General features: G+C 34.3%; 4 protein-coding genes and 1 pseudogene across 5 annotated transcripts in view; 2 read left to right on the top strand and 3 right to left on the bottom strand.

Moving 5' to 3' along the window:
• LOC142539388 (large ribosomal subunit protein eL15-like) overlaps window positions 1-27,759 on the bottom strand; it is an 88,415-nt gene that overhangs the window by 59,075 nt on the left and 1,581 nt on the right. The window lies entirely within an intron of this gene.
• Window positions 462-1,826, top strand: LOC142539316 (uncharacterized). 2 transcript variants are annotated; one of them, XM_075644708.1, is made up of 2 exons: window positions 462-806; window positions 1,518-1,826. In XM_075644708.1, exons 1-2 carry the CDS (start codon window positions 590-592, stop codon window positions 1,652-1,654), a joined length of 354 nt encoding a protein of 117 aa, XP_075500823.1. In that variant the 5' UTR covers window positions 462-589; the 3' UTR covers window positions 1,655-1,826. The 2 variants fall into 2 exon arrangements, with proteins under 2 accessions (XP_075500823.1, XP_075500833.1); XM_075644718.1 differs by having other exon boundaries at window positions 470-806; window positions 1,521-1,826.
• Window positions 8,308-9,676, bottom strand: LOC142520765 (ethylene-responsive transcription factor 5-like). Its single transcript, XM_075623889.1, has 2 exons — window positions 9,634-9,676; window positions 8,308-9,068 (listed from the first exon to the last, which is right to left on the bottom strand). Exons 1-2 carry the CDS (start codon window positions 9,674-9,676, stop codon window positions 8,599-8,601), a joined length of 513 nt encoding a protein of 170 aa, XP_075480004.1. The 3' UTR covers window positions 8,308-8,598.
• On the bottom strand, window positions 9,468-10,800 carry LOC142539311 (ethylene-responsive transcription factor 5-like). Its single transcript, XM_075644696.1, has one exon. The coding sequence runs from the start codon at window positions 10,652-10,654 to the stop codon at window positions 9,755-9,757; it is 900 nt and encodes a 299-aa protein (XP_075500811.1). The 5' UTR covers window positions 10,655-10,800; the 3' UTR covers window positions 9,468-9,754.
• On the top strand, window positions 26,514-27,566 carry LOC142517646 (ethylene-responsive transcription factor 2-like; annotated as a pseudogene).

The raw sequence follows: 27,759 nt of genomic DNA, 5'->3' as shown, positions 1-27,759 counted from the left end.
TCATGACCGCATTAACCAAATTTGATTTTAACAAAAATATAATAAAATTACTAGATTGATGGATGGACAATTAAACCAAAATGATTGACAAAACCGATTTAATTAGAAATTTTGTTATGGTTAATTAGAAATTTGAATTTTCTTTTTTCATTTTTTGGGAAGACTATATCTCTCGTGACACGGTCTCACGAATCTTTATCTGTGAGACAGTTAACCCTATCGATATTCACAATAAAAAGTAATACTCTTAGCATAAAAAGTAATATATTTTTTTATAGATGACCCAAATAAGAGATCCGTCACACAAAATACGACTTGAGATATTGTCTCATACAAATTTTTGTCTTCAATAGATAGACGATCTTAAAATAGAACTACTCAATATTGAAAGCCATTTTATTATAATATTTTTTCCAAAAATATTTGATATTTTGGGTACAAGCTATTATTATATTTATATATTTAAAAAATCTGTAAACCCAGGAAACCCTAATTTGGTCCTCCAAGGCCCAAGCCTCCAGTGAAGAAAAGATAAAGATTGAAGCTTTTCTTTGATTCATCGAATACAGAAGGGACCAAAGGAACAAAAATGGCAAAATCAATGAGATCGAAGAGGGAGAAGAGGCTGAGGGCCATAAGGAGAGAATTGGTTGAGCCCTTATACGACAAGAAAGAAGCCGCCAAGCTCGCCGCTCAGGAAGCTGCCCTCGCCGCCCCCAAGCTTCCCGTCAAGGCTTCTCCTGCCGTGGAGGCTATGGATGTCACCTCTGAGGCAACCTCTTCCTTTGCTAATGACGACGACGACGGTACAGTTTTTGTTTTATTTTTCTGTTCGTAAGTTTGTGGGTTTTCTATTCGTCTCGTTTTGCATTGAACTCCGTTGTTAATTTTATTTCTTTATCTTAAATACATCTATTTTGATTTATATTTTGTTGATTCTGTATTTTGGATGCGCAACTGCTGTTTTAGAGTTTTACTTACTACTGCTTATGGAGAATTTTGAGCGACAAAGCCTGTTTACCTCACCGTCCTCACTCGGTGTATAGAAGAATTTTGTGTATTTTTCTATGCTAGGTGATATATTTTATCCATTCAGTGTTGGAAGATTTGTGTTTTTTCTAGGCTAGGTGATGTATTTCATCCATTGATTTTCATTGGTTAGTTCTCAAGGGGCTAGTCGTTTGCATTCTATGCTAGGTGATGTATTTGATCCATTGATTTTCATTGGTTAGTTCTCAAGGGGCTAATCGTTTGAATTTTGGAGGTCCACACAATCCTACTGTGATCCCAGCCTCATGTATATCATCAGTAATGGCGATGAAGGACCTTGCAAAATCTAGTGCTGAAATTCGTTTTTATGCAAACATTTAATGTCATCCGTTGGTTGCACACGGGTCTAGAATCGAGTCGTTCATTATACACTAAATTGATTATTAAAATAGAGAAGCTTCATTGTTTGCAATCTTTATCGGCATTCATAAAAAAAGGAAGGTCCTAATCTTTCCTCTGTTGTCTAGCAGATGTGGAGATGGCTAATGGCAATCAAAGCTCAAAATTCTTGAAACCTGTTGGGAAGAAGCTAAAAAGGAAAGCCAAGATTGCCAAAAGGAAACATCATCGAAAGGGCAAGATTAGACGCAAGCATAACGTGTAATTCTGCCCTGTTTTAATTGGGGAGATCTTTCGTCCTGGCTCCTGCAGTTCCTTTTCTGCTAGTAGCATTGTGATCATTTGATGGGATTAATTTAACCTTGTATGTAACCTCAGTGTTGCTTACTCGAAGACATGATATTGTTTATTAGAGCCTTGGTGCTCGCTCATTTTCATATGCTTTTATTACAAGATAATCATCTGCATCCTTTCTAAAAATATTCAGTTTAATAGCGCGCTTATTGGAGGAGATCTACTTGGTTGGTTTCGAAGCCGAGTCATTGATCTTAGCCGGGTAGAATTTGTGTTATCAGTGTCAGCTATATTGCAAAACCACAATCTGCATACCTTTTCAAAATCTTTTTTAGTTGAGTAGCTTGCTTATTCGAGGTCGTCTGCTTGGTTGCATTCAAATATGAAACATTGATATTAGTCGAATTGAATTTTTATAATTATTGTCAGCTCTTTATCTTATGTTCGGTCTTCAAACCCGATAATATAAAAACTTGTTAAAAATTAGAAGATTTTAAATTTGTTTTTGTTTTTATGGAAAGCACTTGCAAAAAATCGATTCGTCCTGCACACGTAGCTGGTATTCAATAATTCTGAGCTTCTAGGTAAGTCGAACTGTCAGGAACACTTGAAAGTAGAAAAAACCTTCTAACAATAAAGTAGAAAAAGCCCTTAAAATTTTTTGGCCCAATAACAGATGCAATGTTCACGTCCAAATGGATAATCGATCGGTTGTATGATACAAGCCGAAACATTTGCTTATGCAGCATTATTTGGATTCACTTAGTATATACTTTGATGAACACTGGAGTCCATCGTTCCCCTTTTGGTCTATTTTCTCACCGCAGCAGCACCAGAACTCTCTTTAAGGATGTAAACATAAAGTTTCCCGACAAAATGGCTTTCTTGTCCGTGGAAAATAATCAAACTTGCTACAATCATTGTGATAAATGAAGTTCACAAAATAACCAGACGTACAAAGTTTCTAAAGAATCAAAAGGGCACAATCCATGTTTCGCACTTCGCGGTTCATGAGTGTTATGCATAAAGCAAACAACAAAGATCGTTAAAATTGTCAAAGCCTTTTGATGATGCAAGAAGCAAAAATCGAGCTAGACTTGAGTCATAAACGCAATCTTCTGGGACGTATTTGCGAGCACGGCTTTTCCTAGTAACCGTTTGTCTTCATTTAACTTCAATATATGGAGCAGTATAATTTTTTTGGTCAGACATTGAGTTATATATCTATCTACCACCAGATTTATATACATTCAGAAATATTCGATGATGTAAATTTACCGTAGAAAAGATGTTTTTTCCGATACATTATAGTTCAGTCCAAGGCCAATTTATCTGGCTATAATATTAGTTCTTTATGACAAGTGATATAGCATAAACTTTTAGAACAAAATTGATTTTGCTCGAGACTAATTTCGAATCAAATTATGATTAAGAGACACTTTGGTTTAACTTTTTTTTCTTTTAAATATAATTTAGATGTGATTAAGACGTGCGATATTCAAACAATATATCATCATTCGTAACAATCGGTTTCCTAATAAGCAAGCCAAGGATGGATACATTTTTCGTTAAAAAAATAGTTTACTTCGATTATCCTTTGCGTGCGTTTGCCTGATTCCAGTGGAACAAGTCCAAGCATGCTGCAGCTTTTTTTTTCTCTTGTATTTTTCTTGGTATATTGATTAATATATTTTTTGAATTGTGTTATACCTTATAAAAATCAATTTTCATCTAATTTGGGTAGGTCTCTTGTGAGACGGTCTCTTGTGTTATCCCACTTTCTTTATAGAGTTGGTCTCTTGTGAGACGGTCTCACGAATCTTTACCTGTGGGATGGGTCAATTCTACCGATATTAACAATAAAAAGTAATACTCTTAGCATAAAAAGTAATACTTTACATGGATAACCCAAACAAAATATCCGTCTCACAAAATATGATCCGTGAGACCGTCTCACACAAGTTTTTGCCTTATTTATGTTATGAAAACTAATATGTGTCATACTTTATAAAAGCAACGCACTTCTCGTCCACCAACGGAGAATAACTTGCGTTTCCAACCCTGCAATTTAAACCAAACCTTCTCTTTAAATGCCATCAAACAACCTTTTGTTTATTTCACCCCGAGAATGCCGGAAGTCCCAAACAAATCTCATGGTTTTCCAACCTAGGCATGCCCAAAGTAGAAAACACCATATCTTTATGACAGAAGTGGTGTTGGGACTAAAGGAGATGCACGATTTCTGAAGGTTTATAATTTGGCCAGGAGCGTCAGCATAGATGATTTTTAGGATCTCGTGAAGTCTTTGACACATATGGCTATCAGTAAGGCTAAAAAAAGAGCTCTATAAAAAAAAAAAAAACGGTTTGCGACGGTTTAAACCGTCGCCAAAAGGGCTAGGCGACGGTTTTAACGACGGTTTATAGGTTCGTAACGGGAGGCCTAACAGTTTTAACGACGGTTTATAGATTCGTAACGGGAGGCCGTGTCGCCTTCTATAACGACGGTTTTTAAATAACCATCGTTAATATAGGGACGGTTTTTTTAAGAATACCGTCGCTTCATTTAGCGACAGTTTACATACAAACCGTCGCCTAAGATAAGAGACGGTTATAAAAGAAACCGTCGCTATAATAAGCGACGGTTTTACCAGAAACCTAAGCGGCGATTTTGTCAAAAACTGTCTCTATAATAAGCGACGGTTTTATCAGAAACCGTCGCTATAATAAGCGACATTATTTTTGAAAAAACCGTAGATCATGAAGCGACGGTTATTAATCAAAATACTACGCAAAATTTCATAAATAAAATACTACGCAAAATTTCATAAATAAAATACTACGCAAAAATTAAAATTAAACATTAAATTTTATATAAAGAAAACGCTTTAAAAACCTGACGTGCGCGAAGATATGCAGATCTACGTAACGTTGGAAGATCACACCGACGAACAAATCTACGAAATTAATACGAAAACATGTTAGTACAAAATAAAAAAAAAAACGAAACTTTGAAAAAATTGATAGATTTTCGCTACTACCAGAGAAAAAAAGGCGAAAATCGCTGAAAAAAATGTTCGCGAACCTTGGTATATATAGAACCATAGCAACGATTTTTGCAAAAACCGTGGCCATTAGCGACGGTTTGGAATTAAACGGTCGCAAATAGCGACGGTTTTTTCTAAACCGTCGCCGATCTAGATCGGCGAGCGACAGGGGAACAAAACCGTCACTACTAGCGACGGTCAATAAAATTGCCGTCGCTAATTTAGCGACAAATATAAACAAACCGTCGCTGTATAGCGACGGTTTTTCTAAAATCGCTTTCTTTTTTTATATATATTTTCCTTAAATACGTAGTGATATAAAAATATATTTTGTCCAGTATAATTGAAAAAATATTAACAACTACATTTGAGAAATGTAATCATATTACTAATCTACAAATAATAATACAAGTGTTTGGTACAAATGTCGTAAAAAAAATCAGAAAAAAACGTGAATACGGTGACTGGGATGCGATCTCTCAGCATGGCGTTCTCCGCCTCTGTAGCCTGCATCCTCTCGCAAAGCTCAACCTTACGACGTAACGATGAGTCTAGAGTCTGTCGCATATCTGCCATCTAGGACTCAGACGACTGACTGACACCCGATTACCCACCACGTCGACCCGGAGCCATCTCATCTGCCCCTTTCTCTTCGACCTCACTGCCCCTCGCCCTTTTCCGGCAACAAGTCTCCAGCGGCGGAGTAATATCCGGTGTGATGTTCACGTTTTCTATTTCAAGTGGGAAATTCAGAATGGCCTTGCTGCCTCTCAACCTGAACGCCGCTCTGTCATACGCTTTCGCCGCCTCCACAGCCGTGTCGAAGGTTCCCAGCCAGACCCGAGTGCCTTTCCTGTTCGGATCGCGTATCTCCGCCGCGAACTTCCCCCAAGGCCGCTGACGGACAAAGAAACCGTCGCTATTAGCGACAGAATTGTTTAGAAAAACCGTCGCTATTAGCGACGGAATTGTTTAGAAAAACCGTCGCAAAAGTTTTGTTTTACAACGATTTTTCAATGCTTTGACAACGGTTTTTCACCGTCGTCTTTAGATGTCCACGACAACGGTTTTTCACCGTTGTCTTTGAGCGCACCCTTTTAACCACAGTGTCTTTAACAACAGTTTTACAAGACCTACGACAACAGTTTTTCACCGTCGTCTTTGATGTATATGACAACGGTTTTTCACCGTTGTCTTTGAGCGCACCATTTAACAACAGTGGCTTTAACAACAATTTTTTTTACCTACGACAACGGTTAAAAACCGTTGTCTTTCGCCTTTTTTCTTATAGTGAATAGATTGAGTTAAGAAAGTTTATTAATCACCTCGACAGAAATGTAATTACTTTCCACCTCAACAAACGAATAAACAAATTAAAGAAATAACATCTTAATTAATCTATACACCCAAAAGTAGTTACTAATCATCTTTTCCTCCCCATAACTTTCTTAAATTGCTGTAACACCCCAATCTTTTTCGTCGGGTGCAATTCTTTCGCTCTTCTCCATAATTCTTTTGCTATATTATATTAATTTTGAAAAATATATAATAAATAGCTAAATTAATATTATGATATACACAACTCATCAACCCTGAAGAGCCAGACTTGGATTGGTAACTAACGGCGACAACGGCGGAACCTCAAAGATACCCTTCTCATCAACCCAATCCCAAACGGCCGTCCAACTTGACGGCGTTAAGGGTAATGCCGCCGTTAACTCGCTCTCGCCGTTAACTTCTTGAATTTCTTCCCTCTTAATTTCCTTCTTCCCTTTCTCTTCGACCTCACTGCCCCTCGCCCTTTTCCGGCAACAAGTCTCCAGCGGCGGAGTAATATCCGGTGTGATGTTCACGTTTTCTATTTCAAGTGGGAAATTCAGAATGGCCTTGCTGCCTCTCAACCTGAACGCCGCTTTGTCATACGCCTTCGCCGCCTCCACAGCCGTGTCGAAGGTTCCCAGCCAAACCCGAGTGCCTTTCCTGTTCGGATCGCGTATCTCCGCCGCGAACTTCCCCCAAGGCCGCTGACGGACAAAGAAACCGTCGCTATTAGCGACTGACAAAAAAAACCGTCGCTATTAGCGACAGAATTATTTAGAAAAACCGTCGCTATTAGCGACGGAATTGTTTCGAAAAACCGTCGCAAAAGTTTTGTTTTACAACGATTTTTCAATGCTTTGACAACGGTTTTTCACCGTCGTCTTTAGATGTCCACGACAACGGTTTTTCACCGTTGTCTTTGAGCGCACCCTTTTAACCACAGTGTCTTTAACAACAGTTTTACAAGACCTACGACAACAGTTTTTCACCGTCGTCTTTGATGTATATGACAACGGTTTTTCACCGTTGTCTTTGAGCGCACCATTTAACAACAGTGGCTTTAACAACAGTTTTTTTTACCTACGACAACGGTTAAAAACCGTTGTCTTTCGCCTTTTTTCTTATAGTGAATAGATTGAGTTAAGAAAGTTTATTAATCACCTCGACAGAAATGTAATTACTTTCCACCTCAACAAACGAATAAACAAATTAAAGAAATAACATCTTAATTAATCTATACACCCAAAAGTAGTTACTAATCATCTTTTCCTCCCCATAACTTTCTTAAATTGCTGTAACACCCCAATCTTTTTCGTCGGGTGCAATTCTTTCGCTCTTCTCCATAATTCTTTTGCTATATTATATTAATTTTGAAAAATATATAATAAATAGCTAAATTAATATTATGATATACACAACTCATCAACCCTGAAGAGCCAGACTTGGATTGGTAACTAACGGCGACAACGGCGGAACCTCAAAGATACCCTTCTCATCAACCCAATCCCAAACGGCCGTCCAACTTGACGGCGTTAAGGGTAATGCCGCCGTTAACTCGCTCTCGCCGTTAACTTCTTGAATTTCTTCCCTCTTAATTTCCTTCTTCCCTTTCTCTTCGACCTCACTGCCCCTCGCCCTTTTCCGGCAACAAGTCTCCAGCGGCGGAGTAATATCCGGTGTGATGTTCACGTTTTCTATTTCAAGTGGGAAATTCAGAATGGCCTTGCTGCCTCTCAACCTGAACGCCGCTCTGTCATACGCCTTCGCCGCCTCCACAGCCGTGTCGAAGGTTCCCAGCCAAACCCGAGTGCCTTTCCTGTTCGGATCGCGTATCTCCGCCGCGAACTTCCCCCAAGGCCGCTGACGGACAAAGAAACCGTCGCTATTAGCGACTGAATTGTTTAGAAAAACCGTCGCTATTAGCGACGGAATTGTTTCGAAAAACCGTCGCAAAAGTTTTGTTTTACAACGATTTTTCAATGCTTTGACAACGGTTTTTCACCGTCGTATTTAGATGTCCACGACAACGGTTTTTCACCGTTGTCTTTGAGCGCACCCTTTTAACCACAGTGTCTTTAACAACAGTTTTACAAGACCTACGACAACAGTTTTTCACCGTCATCTTTGATGTCTATGACAACGGTTTTTCACCGTTGTCTTTGAGCGCACCATTTAACAACAGTGGCTTTAACAACAGTTTTTTTTACCTACGACAACGGTTAAAAACCGTTGTCTTTCGCCTTTTTTCTTATAGTGAATAGATTGAGTTAAGAAAGTTTATTAATCACCTCGACAGAAATGTAATTACTTTCCACCTCAACAAACGAATAAACAAATTAAAGAAATAACATCTTAATTAATCTATACACCCAAAAGTAGTTACTAATCATCTTTTCCTCCCCATAACTTTCTTAAATTGCTGTAACACCCCAATCTTTTTCGTCGGGTGCAATTCTTTCGCTCTTCTCCATAATTCTTTTGCTATATTATATTAATTTTGAAAAATATATAATAAATAGCTAAATTAATATTATGATATACACAACTCATCAACCCTGAAGAGCCAGACTTGGATTGGTAACTAACGGCGACAACGGCGGAACCTCAAAGATACCCTTCTCATCAACCCAATCCCAAACGGCCGTCCAACTTGACGGCGTTAAGGGTAATGCCGCCGTTAACTCGCTCTCGCCGTTAACTTCTTGAATTTCTTCCCTCTTAATTTCCTTCTTCCCTTTCTCTTCGACCTCACTGCCCCTCGCCCTTTTCCGGCAACAAGTCTCCAGCGGCGGAGTAATATCCGGTGTGATGTTCACGTTTTCTATTTCAAGTGGGAAATTCAGAATGGCCTTGCTGCCTCTCAACCTGAACGCCGCTCTGTCATACGCCTTCGCCGCCTCCACAGCCGTGTCGAAGGTTCCCAGCCAAACCCGAGTGCCTTTCCTGTTCGGATCGCGTATCTCCGCCGCGAACTTCCCCCAAGGCCGCTGACGGACAAAGAAACCGTCGCTATTAGCGACTGACAAAAAAACCGTCGCTATTAGCGACTGAATTGTTTAGAAAAACCGTCGCTATTAGCGACGGAATTGTTTCGAAAAACCGTCGCAAAAGTTTTGTTTTACAACGATTTTTCAATGCTTTGACAACGGTTTTTCACCGTCGTCTTTAGATGTCCACGACAACGGTTTTTCACCGTTGTCTTTGAGCGCACCCTTTTAACCACAGTGTCTTTAACAACAGTTTTACAAGACCTACGACAACAGTTTTTCACCGTCGTCTTTGATGTATATGACAACGGTTTTTCACCGTTGTCTTTGAGCGCACCATTTAACAACAGTGGCTTTAACAACAGTTTTTTTTACCTACGACAACAGTTAAAAACCGTTGTCTTTCGCTTTTTTTTCTTATAGTGAATAGATTGAGTTAAGAAAGTTTATTAATCACCTCGACAGAAATGTAATTACTTTCCACCTCAACAAACGAATAAACAAATTAAAGAAATAACATCTTAATTAATCTATACACCCGAAAGTAGTTACTAATCATCTTTTCCTCCCCATAACTTTCTTAAATTGCTGTAACACCCCAATCTTTTTCGTCGGGTGCAATTCTTTCGCTCTTCTCCATAATTCTTTTGCTATATTATATTAATTTTGAAAAATATATAATAAATAGCTAAATTAATATTATGATATACACAACTCATCAACCCTGAAGAGCCAGACTTGGATTGGTAACTAACGGCGACAACGGCGGAACCTCAAAGATACCCTTCTCATCAACCCAATCCCAAACGGCCGTCCAACTTGACGGCGTTAAGGGTAATGCCGCCGTTAACTCGCTCTCGCCGTTAACTTCTTGAATTTCTTCCCTCTTAATTTCCTTCTTCCCTTTCTCTTCGACCTCACTGCCCCTCGCCCTTTTCCGGCAACAAGTCTCCAGCGGCGGAGTAATATCCGGTGTGATGTTCACGTTTTCTATTTCAAGTGGGAAATTCAGAATGGCCTTGCTGCCTCTCAACCTGAACGCCGCTCTGTCATACGCCTTCGCCGCCTCCACAGCCGTGTCGAAGGTTCCCAGCCAAACCCGAGTGCCTTTCCTGTTCGGATCGCGTATCTCCGCCGCGAACTTCCCCCAAGGCCGCTGCCTGACTCCCCTGTAGTGCCGCCCCTCGCCGGGATTCGCCTCAACTTTCTGATCAACCACCTTGAAACCGGTGACCGGATTGTTGACTCGAGGAATAGATATGTTGAGCGAAGGCTTCCTTTCGGTTAAACTTTTACAAAGCTTAGGCTTCGTTTCAAATCCCAAGAACTCGCACTCAGTTTTAGGAGCCAAGAAACTGGAGATATTTCCGCTGTAACTCGTGCTCGAGAAGCTCAAATTTACAGGAGAAAATGCCAAAGATTGATCGATTGAACAAGAAGATGAACAAGAATTGTTCGTGATCTCGGAAACCACAGAATCAGAACTACTTGAAGTTCCTGAAATGTGTGATTCTGATGAAAAACTAGCATCCGGGCAATAATACTCCATGAAAGCAGAGTCATCAAGAAGATGCTGGCGTATCAACTCCAGAGCTGAACTTTCATTGGGTGAAGCCATATTAGGAACAAAAAACCTCGAACAATCTCAGGACAGAAAAGGGTCTTTTGTGTTTTCCCTGTTCTGAAATGAAATTAGTTCTTGATTTGGAATTTGGGGTTTCCTTCCCTTCTTTCTTGTTTATGGCATTGAAGAAGTTGAATATATAAGGAATTGAAATTGTGATAGGGGGCTTCGAGGAAGGCTTGTGTGGAGGAGCGAGGAAGTATCATTTGAGATTGGATTCATCCAAATTACAAAAAATTAGAAAATTAAAATGAAATATGATGGAATTCTTAGGTGTGGGGGCGCACAAAAAGACAAGGATTGTTAGGACAAAAGTTATGAATTTGATTGCGTTTGCATTTTGTTATCAAATATAATATTAGATTGGGTTTTGATCTCAAATATAATAATTTATTATTATTCTACTTGAGTAGTATTATAAATTTCCTTTTTATGTATTCTCTTTTAACGATCTTGTATTGTTGTATTGAGCAATTTAGTGTTTTAGTTAATCATCATTTGATATGGAAAACGAGATTCAATATCGAGTTTTAAGACAATTAAAGTTAAAAAATAACTAATTATCATTATCTTTCATTTTATCTAGCGATGTCAAAATCAGACACGACCCACCAACCCGATACGGTTCAACTCGAAAAAAATCAGGTTTAGATTTGGGATTTTTGGGTTTCGGGTCATATCGAGTTGGACCCGATAGCTGACCCGAAAAAAATGATCGGGCTGGGTTGGGTTCGGGTTTACCAGAAAATTTTATTTTATTTTTTAAAAAAATATAATTAATAAATATTGTCTATATTTTTATATATTGTATTTCTGAAAAAATATTAATTGTATATTTATATCATAAATTTTCATAATTTAATATTTATTTTGAACATTTTTTATTTTTTAAACAATTGTTTGTTTGATTTAGTAAATATGCTTTATTTTTCTACAATTACACTTTTAAATTTAAATTATATATACGAGGGAGATTTTATTATTGTGTTTTTAAATTAAAATATTAGTATTATTTTTTTGAATTTTATTTAATTTTCTTTAAAAAAAATTTATAAAAAATTCAAAATCAGTTTGATCGGGTTGGTTCGGGCGGTGAGTTTTCGAGTTGGCTCGGGTTCTGGTTGGGATCGAGTTGAACAATTTTTGAATAGTACTATTAATCAACTCGACCCAACCAACCCAAATTGACACCTCTAGTTTTATCATCTTATATCTATCATTCCATCCTACCTGTTGAATGAATTAAATCATTGATAACTAGTAGTGTTAAAATAATTAAAATCTAGATTATCTCAATGTATTGGTGACTGCACTTAAAAAAATACTCACTATTTGGTTCGGGTGATAATACATTGATTGATTATTCATCCTTATTTTATTTGATATTTAACTCTAGTTCTACGAAATATTAATATCATGAACAAAATAATGAATTTATCATTCATCATTTCATTCACGACTCAAAGATTGTCTTAATGGAGTAATTAACCAGCATATCATATTTTTCGTTGCACGTGAGAAGACTATTGGACTTGTGTATTGACTTTTTGTTCAAGAAATGGGGAATTTGTTTGGACAAAATATTAATTAATAGAACTTGCGTAACAAATAACAACTTCGGTTGCATGAACTTGCAAGGCATAACTTGTTTCGACTATCGAGTCAGTTTCTATAGCTGGAAAGGGTGTGTCCTTGTTGTTTCTTTTTCTTATTTTTTAATTCACTTTATTATAATTTTAATTTTTTTCTAGGGGTCCAGTGCCCCATAAAAATTGAACCTACCCCAACTTTTAAAAAAAAAAAAAATTAAAAATAATTTATAATCTTATTTATTTTGAAATGAATATATATTATTACAAGATTTATAATCAATATTTTGTTCGAGTCAAAAACTTGTGTGAAACGGTTTCACATGTCGTATTTTGTGAGACAGATCTCTTATTTGAGTTATCCATGAAAAAATATTACTTTTTATGCTAAGAGTATTACTTTTTATTATGAATATCGGCTAGGGTTGACCAGTCTCACAGATAAAGATTCGTGAAACCGTCTCCCAAGAGACCTACTCTTTGTTCCAATAATGTTTATAATAATCATAATCACAAATAATTTAACCGACTTATAAGTCGACATAGATGTGATGGAGCGACAACTCTCATTTTAGATATTTTATTTATAAATTTGAAAATTAAATCGTAATTAAAAATTTACGATAAATATAATATAAAATAACTTAATGTTACGTACGTCGACTTCTATAATTTATTTTGGCAATGTTTTTTAACTTGAAAATAAAAATGAAAGAAAAAAATTAAGTGTATAATATTCAAATTCTTTATTGATTCAACAATGAAATCGTGGCATGGACTTGCTAGTTACTGCCGAAAAATTAGACATTAGTCGTCTAAAAAGCAAATTCAAATTCTTTTATTGATTTAATAATTAAAACACATTCAAAAAAAGTAAGCCAAAACTAATGAGCAAATAATTTCGTACTTGAATTTTTTTTTTTGTTGATATAAAATTATTTTTATTGAGCTACGATATAGATAGACAATAAATTTACTAAAATAAGTTTTTATGAGGTTTTTAAATTAAATGAAGATGAATTATTTCAGGAGAATTTTATCTATTCTCCACAAAGTGTTAATAACACCCCACCATACATATTTAATTAAAAATTAGACAATAATATCCTTTTAATTATTTTTCTAATGTAATATAACATTCGATTTACCTTTAAAAACCTAAATACTATATTTGTGCATGCCAACAACTAATAATTTTAAAATTTTATCGTATTTTTTGTCATATAAAAAATATAAAATAATAACAAAAATCTGAATTTAATCTTGAATATTTTAATTATATGAGGATATTTATTATAAAAATACATAAAATATTTAGGTGTAAAAATTTTGATTGTAGCTTACAAGTTAACTTTTGAAATTAATCATAATATCTTATATGAGAAATATGGGTACTAATTCAAAATTATTATTTTAAATTAAATATTATTTATCAGAGTATATTTAATATTTTTTATTCAAACATTTCTCAAAATAAATAATAAAATAGATACATATTAAATTTAATAGTTTTTTTTATATCTACATAAAATTAATGGAGTTCAAATAATATTTTTATGTTATAAAAATTACGTTAACATTAGCGGATGTAATATATATAATGCAAAAAAAAAAAAATACAAACTAAAAATAATCTTACTTTTAATTTTAGCATTTAGTATATTTCATATCCTATACCAATATTTATTAATTTATCAAACAAATTTACAACTCAATATTTTTCAGTATTTTGTAAAAAAAAATATTTAACCAAAATTGTTGAATAGTCCTATTAAGACCAAAGATGGATATTTTAAAAATACAGGAAACTAAAATCGTAAATTGATCAATTATTAGATAAAAATAGTGGGAACTTTTTGGTAGTTGTCCTCTAATCTTACATATGTATTTGATATTGCTCACGCATACAAATATAAGAAGGAGAAATCGAACTAATGATTTCTAAACACATTCAAAACAAACTACAGTTATTTTTAAAAATTAAATTAAATTAAATATTTATGATTTTTTTATTTCATAAAATAATATTATACCTACCCTTATATTTTATGACCCGGCCCTCATTTCCACGCACGTGATTATTCATCGGGACATAATTTGCGGCTAATTACTGTAAGATTAACTTTACAAATCTTTCGGAGATTACGCTTAAAAAATCTATCATGCTTGACAATTCTATTTTGAATTCTCCGGTAATTTTTTTTTAATATATAACATTTGTCGGCACTCGGCAATCATGAATTAACATACTTAAATAATTCAAACCACCTGAAAAAATAGGAGACTGAAATTTAATATTAGATTGCCGGTGATTAGCATGAGATAATACTATTAATTCTAATTCTTCAGGTGTTTACTTACAAAAATTAAGAGCTTCTTAAATTTAAAGACATGTTAATAATTGAATTTGAGCGTGATTTTTAATCCTTAATTTCAATAAAAAAATAATAGGCAAAAACTTGTGTGAGACGGTCTCACGGGTCGTATTTTGTGAGATATATCTCTTATTTGGGTCATCTATGAAAAATTATTACTTTTTATGCTAAGAGAGCGTTTGGTACGCGTGATTAGGCGAGATTATTTTTTTTATCATGCCTAGTCAGCTGTTTGGTACGCGTGATTATTTAACCAAGTCAATCCCTCCTATGAATGATTAGGTTATATTAGGTAGGTTAAAATAATAACTCCTCACCCCCTAGGATTATTTATCCAACTCTTAATACCTCCTATTTTTACAATTTTACCCTTCTCTTATATTCAAACTCACCACCACTTCCCGCCACCGACCGCCGCCGCCACGACCACCGGCCGACCGCCGACGGACCGCCGGCCGACCACCGGCGCCGGCGCCGGCCGATTTTTCCGGCCGCCGCCCCCGTCAGCCGTTTCCGTCCGACCATTTCCGGCCGACCGGCCGCCGCGACTGTCGCCGTCGCCGTGTAGGGAAAGGGCAATTTTGTCTTTTCATCAAAAAATTCAAAATTATCCTACACTTAAAAATCTTACCAAACATAATATTATTTTACACCATATATTACAATCCTACCACAATCATTTTCTTTATCATTTACATACTAATCATTAGTTTATCTTATCCTTTCAACCAAACGTAGCATAAGAGTACTACTTTTGATTGTGAATATCGGTAGGGTTGACCCGTCTCACAAATAAAGATTTGTGAAACAGTCTCACAAGAGAACTATTCAAAATAATAATATTGTTATGATAAAAAGATTGAATTAACACCTAATAAAGTTCAAAATTTTCTCTAAATTGTGTCGAATTAACAATGATAAATTTGTATCTCTATCGTATAAATATCAACAAGCTAGCAACAAATTTGTTACACGGAAAATAGCCCACTGAGATTCAAGTGTTGATATTTCAACAATTCTCAAATCAATAACTTGGACTGTTCTTAATTAAAGTTTACGCATGATTTGTCTATGAAAGTTCGAACATAACGTAATACTTCTATTTCTCTCATTTTGCTGTTTCTAGAAGGATAAAACTAGAATACTTTGATAATTACGATCAACTTCAGCATAGTGTAGAGTTCTTGACTTTCGAGGTTTGGTCTATTTATAGAGTACATGAAACTAAACATATTATTATTTATTCCTAATCACTCTACATCTTATCTAATTATTTTAATAATTACCCGCCCTATAAATGATCTCTACGCATCCTGTCTTCGAAAATAAATGTAAACTTGAAAAAATAAATTGATATAGCAAAAGCAAATATTGTCAAATGCATTGCAAAACTTTAAAACTAAGCGTAAAATAATGAAATTAATGCAAATAAATACACTAGATTTATATAAATTTGAAGATGGTTAGACTTAATTTAATTGTGGTGATGAGAGCCAAAACCAGTAGGTAGCGATAGCTAAAACCAGAAGACTATATAAAAGCAGAAGCTCTCGTATCGCGTTAACAAAAGCAGTACTCTTCGAGTACTTATCAGCTTAGAAAAACCAGAAGCCGAACGTAGCTTTATAAGCAGAACTTAGCTCAAGCAGAAGTAACTTAACGTCTTTTGCTTGATCGTTACAATCTTAAATGTTATCGTTACTTTACCTAGTACTAGCATTAATTGTACCATTAATGCTTTACAAAGTCATTTATTACACTTTACCAGTTTTGGTATAAAGCAAATATTGATTATTCTGAAGGCTTTCTGCAGGACCCTTTTTAGGTGATAAAGCTGATTATATCAGAAGTCAAAAGAAGCCGTTTTTGTTTACGTTGGACTCAAGCTTTCTATAGATAAGAAGATCAATCCTTTATAGAAAAACGTTATTATCATTATCAACGCAATGATTATTCCAACGTGAGTTTTGAGCTTTCATCAACTAGTTATCTTCTAGCTCAATATACAGAAAAGTAGCACACGCTTTATTATCATATCCGATCTTCTAAGATCACTTTGTGCTGCTGCTATTTCGAAAATCTCTTCAAGCTAAATATTTTAATATCATTGAGAAGAGTTTGTAAAATGGAAAAAGTCTTTTCCAGAACTTTGTTGTATTCGTTTTTACGGAGTTGTGTAACTAAGAGTTTCAGTATGCTAAGGGTAAGCACTACTGAAGTGGGTGTGTACAAGTGTTTTACTGTAATATCCAAAGTCTTTTAGTGATACCTTCTGGAAACAGAAGAAGGGGAGACGTAGAATATTTTATTTTCCAACTTCCAGAAACAACCACTGTTCTACTGCCTACTGTTTTATTATTTCTCATCGTACTCCATTGAATTGTTTCCGCACTTATTGTGATCTGCTGGATTTACATTCGAACAAGACCAGCTATAATCTCTAACAGGATTCTAGCAACATTTGCAAAATTGTCAAACAAAGGAAATAGTTTATTCACCCCTTCTAAACTCTTTATCGATCCCCAACAAATATAGTATTATCCTTCTTCATCTTCTCTTTTCTACCTGGAAAGGAATCAGCTAAAAATTATATTACACTGTACATAGTAAGTGTAATAGCACCAAATAATTTACAATGATATCAATTTATGTACAGAATAATAATATCATCAACTTATTGGCGAAGCAATTGCAATTTGGAATATTTTATGTATATAATTCAGGTTACACTTTGAAATGTGCTGTCTTGCTTTACTAGTGATTTTATTCTATACAATTGGTTGTTAATCAAATAAACAATAAAATAAGGAGCACAAGAACACTAGAATTGTAACATAGTTCAGCCAAAAAACCTACGTCTACGGGGTCACGTTATGATATCAAATTAATCCAGTAATATAAAATGTTATCATACAAGGACTTAGCACCACTCATCTTCGCAATCCGTTTCAATCGAACTCCCTTCGATAACACCGACAATTCTCTCCCGAGAACATCACATCATCTCTCGATGAATGAATAACAATGTGTTGAATATATTTGCACCACTAGTAACTGAAAAACTTTTAATCAGAATGATAACAATGGAGATATATTCACTTTGTCGTAGCAACTGTCGTGACACATTGAATTCAGTTAGATCTCTTTTATTTATTTTATTCTATATTACCCTTGAAAAGAAAAAAAATGTCATAATGTGTGTCAATATAAAAATACATCCACCATGACTCATAAGTTAGTCTTTGTTTCACATTTGATCATTTTTATAAGAGTGTTGCCATGACTTTGATATATCACCAATGTTTGGTGTCATGACACTAGTTTCTTGTGTCAAATTGTCAGCATTATTTGACATGATACTAGCATTCCGTCAAAGAAAAAACTGAAAGTGAAAACAAAGCGTTGGTTGTAATAATTGTATCTATTAGTTATAACAATCAAAATATGGTAATTGGGTTTTTTTACGATTTAAAAGATTTGAGTTACATTATTACCAACCGCTATAGTTTTGGTAAAACAGCAAACGTTCGGTCCTATCAGAGCTAATTAAGAGTTACAAATCCGATTCTCATTCATTGCAAGAAGTGTAATTAATAGGAGAAAAATTTTTAGATGCAATAATTGTCTCTGTCAATCGAAATGTGGTGCTTGAGCTGTTGTTGATTTTAAAAGATTTGAATTGTACATTTATCACCAGCTATCTCTAGGCAAACGACAAACGCTCGTTACTATACAAAGACAAATTATTGGATTAACATTGAACTTCGACGACCTAAAAACACACGAAAAAATAAACCTAATATATCAAAATTATAATTCTTTGTACTATTTAGTGTCTGTATATCCAGAATTCAAATTGGTGGTGCTCGTGCATTTCTTAGAAGCAACAGAAGGATAAGAGAAAATTAAAAGTATACAAAATTGCTGCGTTGTCATGTTGACTGAGACCGTAACCAAGCAGTGGATGAATTGTTTTACCTACTGACCTTTAAATAAAAGGTACTGCTGATCAACGTCAAATGTGATGGAATTTTCAACTTTTGAATGTTGAAAATCGTCATTATTTATTATTGTAGAATATTTAATTTTCTATTTGTTGGAATTTGGGGAATATGCACGTGTGTACACAGAATAACAAAAAATTCCATATAATATATTTAATTTTTTTATTATTATTATACGCAGCATATTTAATAATATTCGAAATTGCATTCAGGGCTTAAAATTTTTAGCTTCTGATTGAAGACAAAAATTTATGTGAGACGATCTCACGAGTCGTAGTCATCCATGAAAAGTATTATTTTTTTATTCTAAGAGCATTACTTTATATTGTGAATATCGGTAGGATTGACCCGTCTCACAGATAAAGATTCGTGAGACCGTCTCACAAGAGACCTACTCATAATTCAAATCTCGAGTCATAAATTTATATATTTTGATTTTCATTTGAAATAATACAAAAATTAAATCCAAACATTAATATTTGATTTTTTAATGTCAACAAAAACCTCAGCCACTAGACATCGATGCACACTGAGGCTTCTACTCCAACGGAGGCTGCGCCATTTCTCCAAAATGAAAATGGCGCAGCCTCCCTCCTCTGCGCCAAATTTGGCGCAGAGGAGAAGCCCAGCGCCATTTTGGCGCTGGGTTTGGGCCTTTTTTTTATTTTTTTAAATTTTTTTATTATTTTTTAATTAATATAAATATATATTAAACATTTTTAATAATAATATTATATAATTCATAATAAAAACTAAAACAGAAAAAAAATTAATTATAATTATATTAGAAAATTTATAAAAATATTTCAAGTTTTTTATTATTTTTGACATTTTGAACTCTCGTAAATATATAATTGATAAATTATCAGAAAAACCAACAGCAAAATTTTGAAATTAAAATTACAATACCCAATTGAAATACAAAATATAAAGATACTACATAATTGAAATACAAATTCGAAGATAATACATAATTAAAAATTACAAAGATAACAATGCGAATAAAAACATTAAAATGACAAACAATGTAGATGATCAATAATCTCCTAAATTAGATCCCGATCCTCCAAAATCACCAAAATATTTCCCAAATGTGTCATTTTCGTGTTGTCCATGTTCTTCATTTCTTTTTTTTCAAAATTTTGGTTCGTTCCTTTCGAACAATTTCGCGCATTTCAGGATCACCTATCGTGCTTAGATCCATGTACAAAACTTTATTCTCCTCTTGAAGGGTTGCTAATGCTATTTGTTGTTGTCTAGTTTCAATTTTTTTTGTTGATTTGCTAATTTGAGCTGCTCATTTTGCAATGCTAGGAGTTTCATCTCATAACTTTGTTGAAGTTCAGTGGATCCTTTTTGTAATACATTTATAAGATCGCGATGCCCTTCTTTCATTGTAGATATCAATTCCAACATATTGTCGTCCCTTTTTTTCTTTAGTTTAGATTTTTTAACACCAAGAGGTCGCTGGGATGAAGGTGCCGCCTGCATTTTCATCACTACTTAAATTAATTGAAAACGGAGGTAATCCAAGAGAACCTGATATTGGAGTATTTGGTGTTTGGCTATCTGACTGTGACGAGTCCAAACTTGTGACATGCATTCTTGCTGGTGCGCTCATTGGATTGATGTCACTCGAGACTTTCTCCATATCTTTCATAATATACCACACATGATCATATTTGAAGCCTTTACTAAAATCAGCATCTTGCATGAACAAATCTTTTGCTCGATTTAACTGTACGAAAATATCCAACTATTATCTTATAAGAAATTAAACTTGTAATTTAATAAATAGTTGAATAAGAAATACTTACAATATCCTCTTCTGATGCGCCACTTGGGCGAAGAGTTTCAATTTGACGAATGCATCCCCTTAGTTTTCCAACTTCACGGAGTATATTTCTCATGCGACACTGCAATGATCTTTTGTTACGTACTTGTAGATTGTTTGGTTTGCTGATGTTGTAAGTTTCTTCGATACGAGTCCAAAACTGATCTTTGGATTGATTGATACCTATTATAGGATTTTGGGATATATCAAGATACATATGACATAAGACTCTGTCTTCTTCGACATTGTATGAAGCAGTTCTAGAATTTGAAGCCGTTGAATTGCTTGGAATAAAGATTTGATTGGAATGAAAATTAAAGATGTGATGATCTCATGAATCAGATATATTTTACTTATAGTAGAAAAAAGATAAGATTGTAATCTCATCCAACGGGAAAGATCAGATGTAATCTCATCCAACGGTCATAATACTGATAAGGTTGTAGATAGCACAATCCAATCCAACGGCCAGATTGTAGATAAGGCAATCTCATCCAACGGTCAAGATGATGATAAGATTGTAATCTCATCCAACGGGCAAGATCAGATGTAATCTCATCCAACGGTCATAATACTGATAAGGTTGTAGATAGCACAATCCAATCCAACGGCCAGATTGTAGATAAGGCAATCTCATCCAACGATCAAGATGATGATAAGATTGTAATCTCATCCAACGGGCAAAATTAGATGTAATCTCATCCAACGGTCATAATACTGATAAGGCAATCTCATCCAACGGTGATATTTTTTGATAAATTATTATATAATGCGACGCAATATCCAACTCTCTCACAAACTTGAAAATGAATTCTCATTTCCAATTTAACGCATCATCCTCTAGTTCATCTTCATTGTCTGATAATGAAGATGAAACACCTATTAATTGGATGGATGATTTTGAGAATTTGGATAATACACGAAATGCAATATTGAATATTGTAGCAGAAGATCAACAGTTGGTTGCTACCTACATTATCCACCAAGAGCAAAAAGTCACACACGGAGGTTCAATACCAGGTCATATAGTAATTCACCGTGATCGGGAAATTGCCGACCGTAATCTGTTCAACGATTACTTTGCCGATAACCCAAGATATAACGAAGCAATGTTCCGACGGAGATTTCGAATGTCTCGAAATCTTTTTCTTCGTATAGTTGATGAAGTAAAGAATCATGATATTTACTTCACACAAAGAAGTGATAATGTGGGGCGTCTCGGGCTATCGACTATTCAAAAAACAACTGCTGCTTTGCGAATTTTAGCTTATGCATTACCTGCGGATGCTACGGATGAATATATCAAAATTGGAGAGTCCACTGCAATTCAATGCATGCAACACTTTTGTCGAGCCGTGGTGGAAGTTTTTGCTGAGCGATACTTGAGATCTCCTACTGCCCATGATGTTGCCATGTTACTTTATATTGGTAAACAACGCGGATTCCCTGGAATGTTGAGAAGTCTTGATTACATGCATTGGAAGTGGAAAAATTGTCCAACGGCTTGGGCGGGTCAATATGCAGGTCGTAGTGGTTCTCCAACAATAATTTTAGAAGCAGTAGCTGACTACGACCTTTGGATATGGACATGCATATTTTGGTATGCCCGGATCCAATAATGACATAAATGTTTTGGGATCGTCCAATCTATTTTCCAACATCGCACAAGGTATTGCCCCTCGAGCTCATTATACAATTGGAGGAAAATAATATGATACAGGATATTACTTGGCTGATGATATTTATCCTAAATGGTCAACTATTATACAATCTATCCACGATCCACACGGTCCAAAAAAGAAATATTTTGCAATGAAACAAGAATCCTGTATAAAAGACGTGGAGCGTGCATTTGGTGTTCTCCAATCTCGATTTGCGATTGTGGCATCTCCAGCACGTGCTTGGAAGAAACATCATTTACATGATATAATTACAGCATGTATTATAATGCATAATATGATTATCGAATATGAACGTGATCTTAGCGCACCCATTGAATATATGAGAGAAGCACCAACTCCGGATGTAGAAATGGTTGTCGATGAGAATATCAGATTTCAAGAATTTCTCGCTCGATATAAAAGGATAAAAGACAAAGATGCTCACTATAAACTACGAAATGCTTTAATTGATCATTTGTGAGAAGAATATAGTTGTTCAGATGTTTGAATTTGGATTCATATTAAGTTCTAAAAATAAATTATTTGTATTAAAATTATGTCAAGTTTAATAATGAAGCATTTGTATTAATTCGTATTATAAATATTAGAGTTAATATATATAAGAATCAAATAAATAAATTTAGCTATTAATAAAAATAAAATTATAATTATAATACTAATGTTAACATTAATTATAATTATATTGTTAAATTTATAAATAAATAGTAAACAAAAAGAATATCCTAGTAATATACTTTTTAGTGTAAGATTTGAAGTAAATGGGTTGGAGATGAATGTTATATTTGGTGCAGAAACTGCACCAAAATAGATTTATGGGTTGAAGATGGACTGAGTAAACAACATAAATATTTGATATTTTCGTTGATTGATCTTAAGGTAATTATCATTTCTTGAATTTATTTTTAGCCAAGTTAATTAAATTTGATATAGAAAAGGATATTGTCTGTTCCAGGTAAATCCAAATCTTTAGAATTGAAAATGGAAGAAAAAAATAGTCAAGAGTACGCATATCTCCATGTTCAGCAATAACAATGAAATAATAGCAGATGTTTTTATTTTATTAGTTCTTGTTGTGGTTACCCTTCTCCTTCTTCCATTTATCATACTTACATTAATTCCACAAGCATATTTAGTTTTGTCCAATTTTCTTTCATTTTTCTTATCATCATCTATGAATTGTATACAATTTCTTTTTTGCGAACGAATATATAAAATATTTTGATCTTTAATTTAAGAAAAATTATGGGCGGGCCCTTGGGGATAAATATCAAATATCATTCCACAATTTAAATATATTAATTCGATTATTTTGTAACATAAGAGTACGCAATAAAATTAAGTTCAAAGAAGTTATCAAATAATAGAAGATTGAAAATACTACAAAATTTTAGATATTGATAGTTCATGATTATTTAATAGATATATATTTACACAAAAATAATTCTATTAGACCGTCTCACGAGTCGATTTTATGAAAAACAGATCTAATACCTGACCCCATTAATTTTTTTTTTCATTTCAAAGTATTGATTTCATTTTATATATGGAGCATATGAACATGTCTATGGATATGTATGCGGGAGACTGTATCACAAAAAACCTACCAATTTATTTATTATGCTAGTATCAAGAGTAATTAGTTGTGAACAAAAGTGACCATTCATATGGGGGTATTAAGTGCTAAATATAATCACAAACTTTAATATTGAGATCAGAACAAAATTTTGAGAGATGAATAAACTTTTTTAAAATATTCGCTAAAACCAAGCTTGCTTTAACAGTTTTTAGGTTGTTAAGATACATTATTGAACAAATAAAATTTAATTTTTGGACCACTAAAGTGAATAAGTGCGAAAACGATCTGACTAGACTAATGATGTTTTATACCTTCAAAGCAAGCAGCAGCTACCAACACTCGGCAAGATACGGAAATAGATAATATAAAGTATGTACAGTAAAGAAGACAAACTTTATGAATATTCGAAGATGAATACTTATATGTTACTCATTCTTCCACTTATGAAAGTATTCATTAAAAAATTTTGCTTTTACAATACTTTGTAACAACCACTAGATTAGGACTTATTACTGCCTAGATCGAAACTCTTAGTGGTTACACAACAATTTTTGGTTGTTTAAGAACCTTCGGTTCACCATAAATCAATACTAACACCAGCGGTTATCTTTGACAACTTAACTTGGTAGGGTAGCACAAAATGATCATTAGAATATCTATAATAGTATGATAAGTGTGTGCTAAGTTGATCATCTTGATATATGATCGAATGAAAGTGTTTCAGATATTAGATATTGCATATTAAAATGCGCGTAGTTCGGTTGATTATCGATTTTGTTATGTCATTTCTACACTTCTAAATTTACATATTTATAATTGAAATGCTCCAACGGTCGAAAATATTTTTTGACGATCATCAGTACTAAATTCTGATAGAATGACCTTGTCTCTCTTTACTAATTCCTGATAGAATGACATTGTCTCTATCAATCATCGTACACTTCACTAAAAGCCATTTAATGTCTATTAGATTTTTTCGGCTTTAGATTTTTTAACCTCTAAAACTTTGATTCGCTTTTGATACTTTGAGAAATATTCTGTCAATCGGGAGTTGGTATGATACTGTGCTTTGATTACTTTAATTAGTAGTAATTGATCGGCTCGAGTTACAGTATCCATCTTGATATGCTAAAGTATGATTGGTTATACTTGAACGTTTAGATATTTTGATCATTTAAGTTGTCTGGTTTGAAGCAGATTCTTGAGATGATCTTATGATGTTTTGCAGCATGAAATCTTGATGCTATATATGCTTAGCGGCTTGAGTTGTCCAACAACTAGTAACATGTAAAAACATGAAAATACTTGGCATTTGGACTCTAAGTATTTCGATGTTGTAATTTGTCATTATCAAAACTTATGGTATACCATTTCTTAACAGGTTAACGTTGTGTAATATTTGATATTATTAATTCTATTAAAGTAACATTTTATTTTATCTAATGTCGGCAAATAGTATATATATAAAAAATTATATTTTTAGTCATCTAATTTGTATGTTTCAATATTATGTTTTGTCATCGATCAATTTACCATCTTAGGCTATTAATTCACATTTTTTTCCGATTTTAATGAGTATTTTTCATCGAAGTACTGAGGTGAAAATGAAAAATGGTGTTGTGTCACAAAAAATTGTTGACATATTTAGGTGGAAATATATTAAAATTAATTTAGTGGAGTCCGAACATAAATGGACAAATTAAACATAAAAAAACATACAAATTACATAATAAAAAATATAATAAAATAGGATCCTTCGTTTGGCTTCTACCCCCAAAACAATTTTTAAACACCGTGAAAAGTGTATTTAAACAAGTAAGCATAGAGTAAATGTTAAATATAGCAAATGATACAAAAAAGAGATAAATGTTTGCATAATAGTGGAAAATAACCACACTTATTTTTGTTTATTTATTTATTTTTTTTAGAGTAACGACACTTATTGTTAAGTTGTATTTACATAATCATTTGATATAAATGGAAGGATGTTTCTACTCTCTTTCGACCACTTGCCTTTTTGTTGTTTATTTGTGGAGTACACAACAGGGACTCCACCAAAAAACCACCTTTATTTTATTCAACTGTATCTATTTCCATTGTGTATTAAAATTTTTACGTAATGAGGAGGTAAGAAAAAATAAAATATTTTTTGTTGATATTGGAAGAGTTTTATAAATATAATGACAAATAATAAATAAGCCCTTTTTATTATTATTTTTATACCTCGAGAACCTGCATTCGCTACTTTTTTATACACTCTAAATTAAACCCAAAAAGATAATTCGGTAATATGCAAACGACGAAATATAAACACTTTTTATGCTACATTGTTATATACTAATATAGCATCATTCCACTACCGTTGAGTATTTCTTTTGTGAGATGATCTCACGAATTTTTATCTGTGAGACGAGTCAATCCTACCGATATTCACTATAAAAAATAATACTCTTAGTATAAAAAGTAATACTTTTTCATGGATGATCCAAATATAAGAGATCCATCTCACAAAATATGACCCGTGAGACCGTCACACAAGTTTTTGAAAAAATTAAATTAATAATCTAGTCATATATAAATTGGACATTATCATTTTATTCTTACTTATGATATAATATGTTAAATTATTATTATCTTAAAAAACTCCAAGTTGCTTTCAATAACCACGTGATCTTCTCCTCCCACTTTGCAACTTTCACTGGAACCAACCTTCGTACATTTAAATGATCATATCATATATAAATTTGATAAATATATTTTATATTAGCACGGGTGCATGCACCTTCCTGTGCCGTTCTTGTCTCTTCGATCCTATATATACAGCAACATTTTTTTCATTCGGAATTCAGAATTTCTTGAAATAAATCTTCAATCCAAATTCCAACCATTACTTGATTTAAGAAAAATCCAAGATTTTGAAAAGTAATACATTTGTTGGATTGATTCAAATCGTCATGTTCAAGCCAAGAATGACGGAGTTGACGCCGGTGGCTTTTCCGGCGGAAGCGCAGCCATTGTATTTCCGGAGCTCGAGTTTCAGCAGTCTCATTCCGTGTTTAACTGAGACCTGGGGTGACCTGCCGTTGAAGGTTGACGACTCTGAGGACATGGTTATTTACGGGGTTCTGCGTGACGCCATTAGCGATGGATGGACGCCGTTTAACGACGTTAAACCCGAGCCGAGGTTTGAATCGGAGCCTGAGATGAGCACCGCTGCGTCGAATACGGAATTTTCAGCTGCGTCCGTGACGGTGCCGTCGAAAGGGAGGCACTATAGGGGAGTGAGGCAGCGGCCGTGGGGTAAATTCGCGGCGGAGATAAGGGATCCGGCTAAAAACGGCGCGCGCGTATGGCTCGGGACGTACGAGACGGCTGAGGAAGCGGCTTTGGCTTACGACAGAGCGGCTTTCAGAATGCGCGGCGCGAAGGCGTTGCTTAATTTCCCGCACAAGATCGGCTTGAATGAGCTGGAGCCGGTGACAATCACGGCTAAGCGGAGATCACCGGAGCCAGCGGCTCCAACAATTTCAGCCAGCTTGGATTTTGGCTCGTCTAAGAGAACGAAGGTTACAGTCAATACAGTGGCTGATCAAGCCGCGCCGGAGATTGAGAGCCTATCTATTAATGTTTATAAACTAGGGTTCCAAATGATCAGCTGCCACCTGGCGAGCAGTTATTGGCGGCCTGAGCAAGCACAAAGGTTGGGACTTGTTTGGCGTAGATGAAAAATGTGTACAAAACAAGTGTTGTGTGTGTGTGTGCACAAATCGAACCTTTGCTTGATGAACAATGAGGTTTTGGCCTAAATTTTAGTTTGAGAAAAGGGAGAAATAAAAAAAATGAAAGAAAAATCGGGCCTTGTTTGTATACACGAATTTAATGTCAATATATTTAAAATATCAATAATTTTCAATATGAATTATCAAATATATAAATGTTTAAAAAAAGCCTACAAAATAGAGCTTACTCGAGGAAATGAAAGTACCAAACTATACATTAAGCAATATCTAAAGCGAAAGGGATGGAACTTATAAAGATT

The sequence above is a fragment of the Primulina tabacum genome, chromosome 1 (genome assembly GCF_025594145.1).
Source record: "Primulina tabacum isolate GXHZ01 chromosome 1, ASM2559414v2, whole genome shotgun sequence".
Taxonomy (NCBI): domain Eukaryota; kingdom Viridiplantae; phylum Streptophyta; class Magnoliopsida; order Lamiales; family Gesneriaceae; genus Primulina; species Primulina tabacum.
The sequence above is the reverse complement of the archived record's forward strand: the minus strand, read 5'-3'. Positions and strand labels throughout refer to the sequence as shown.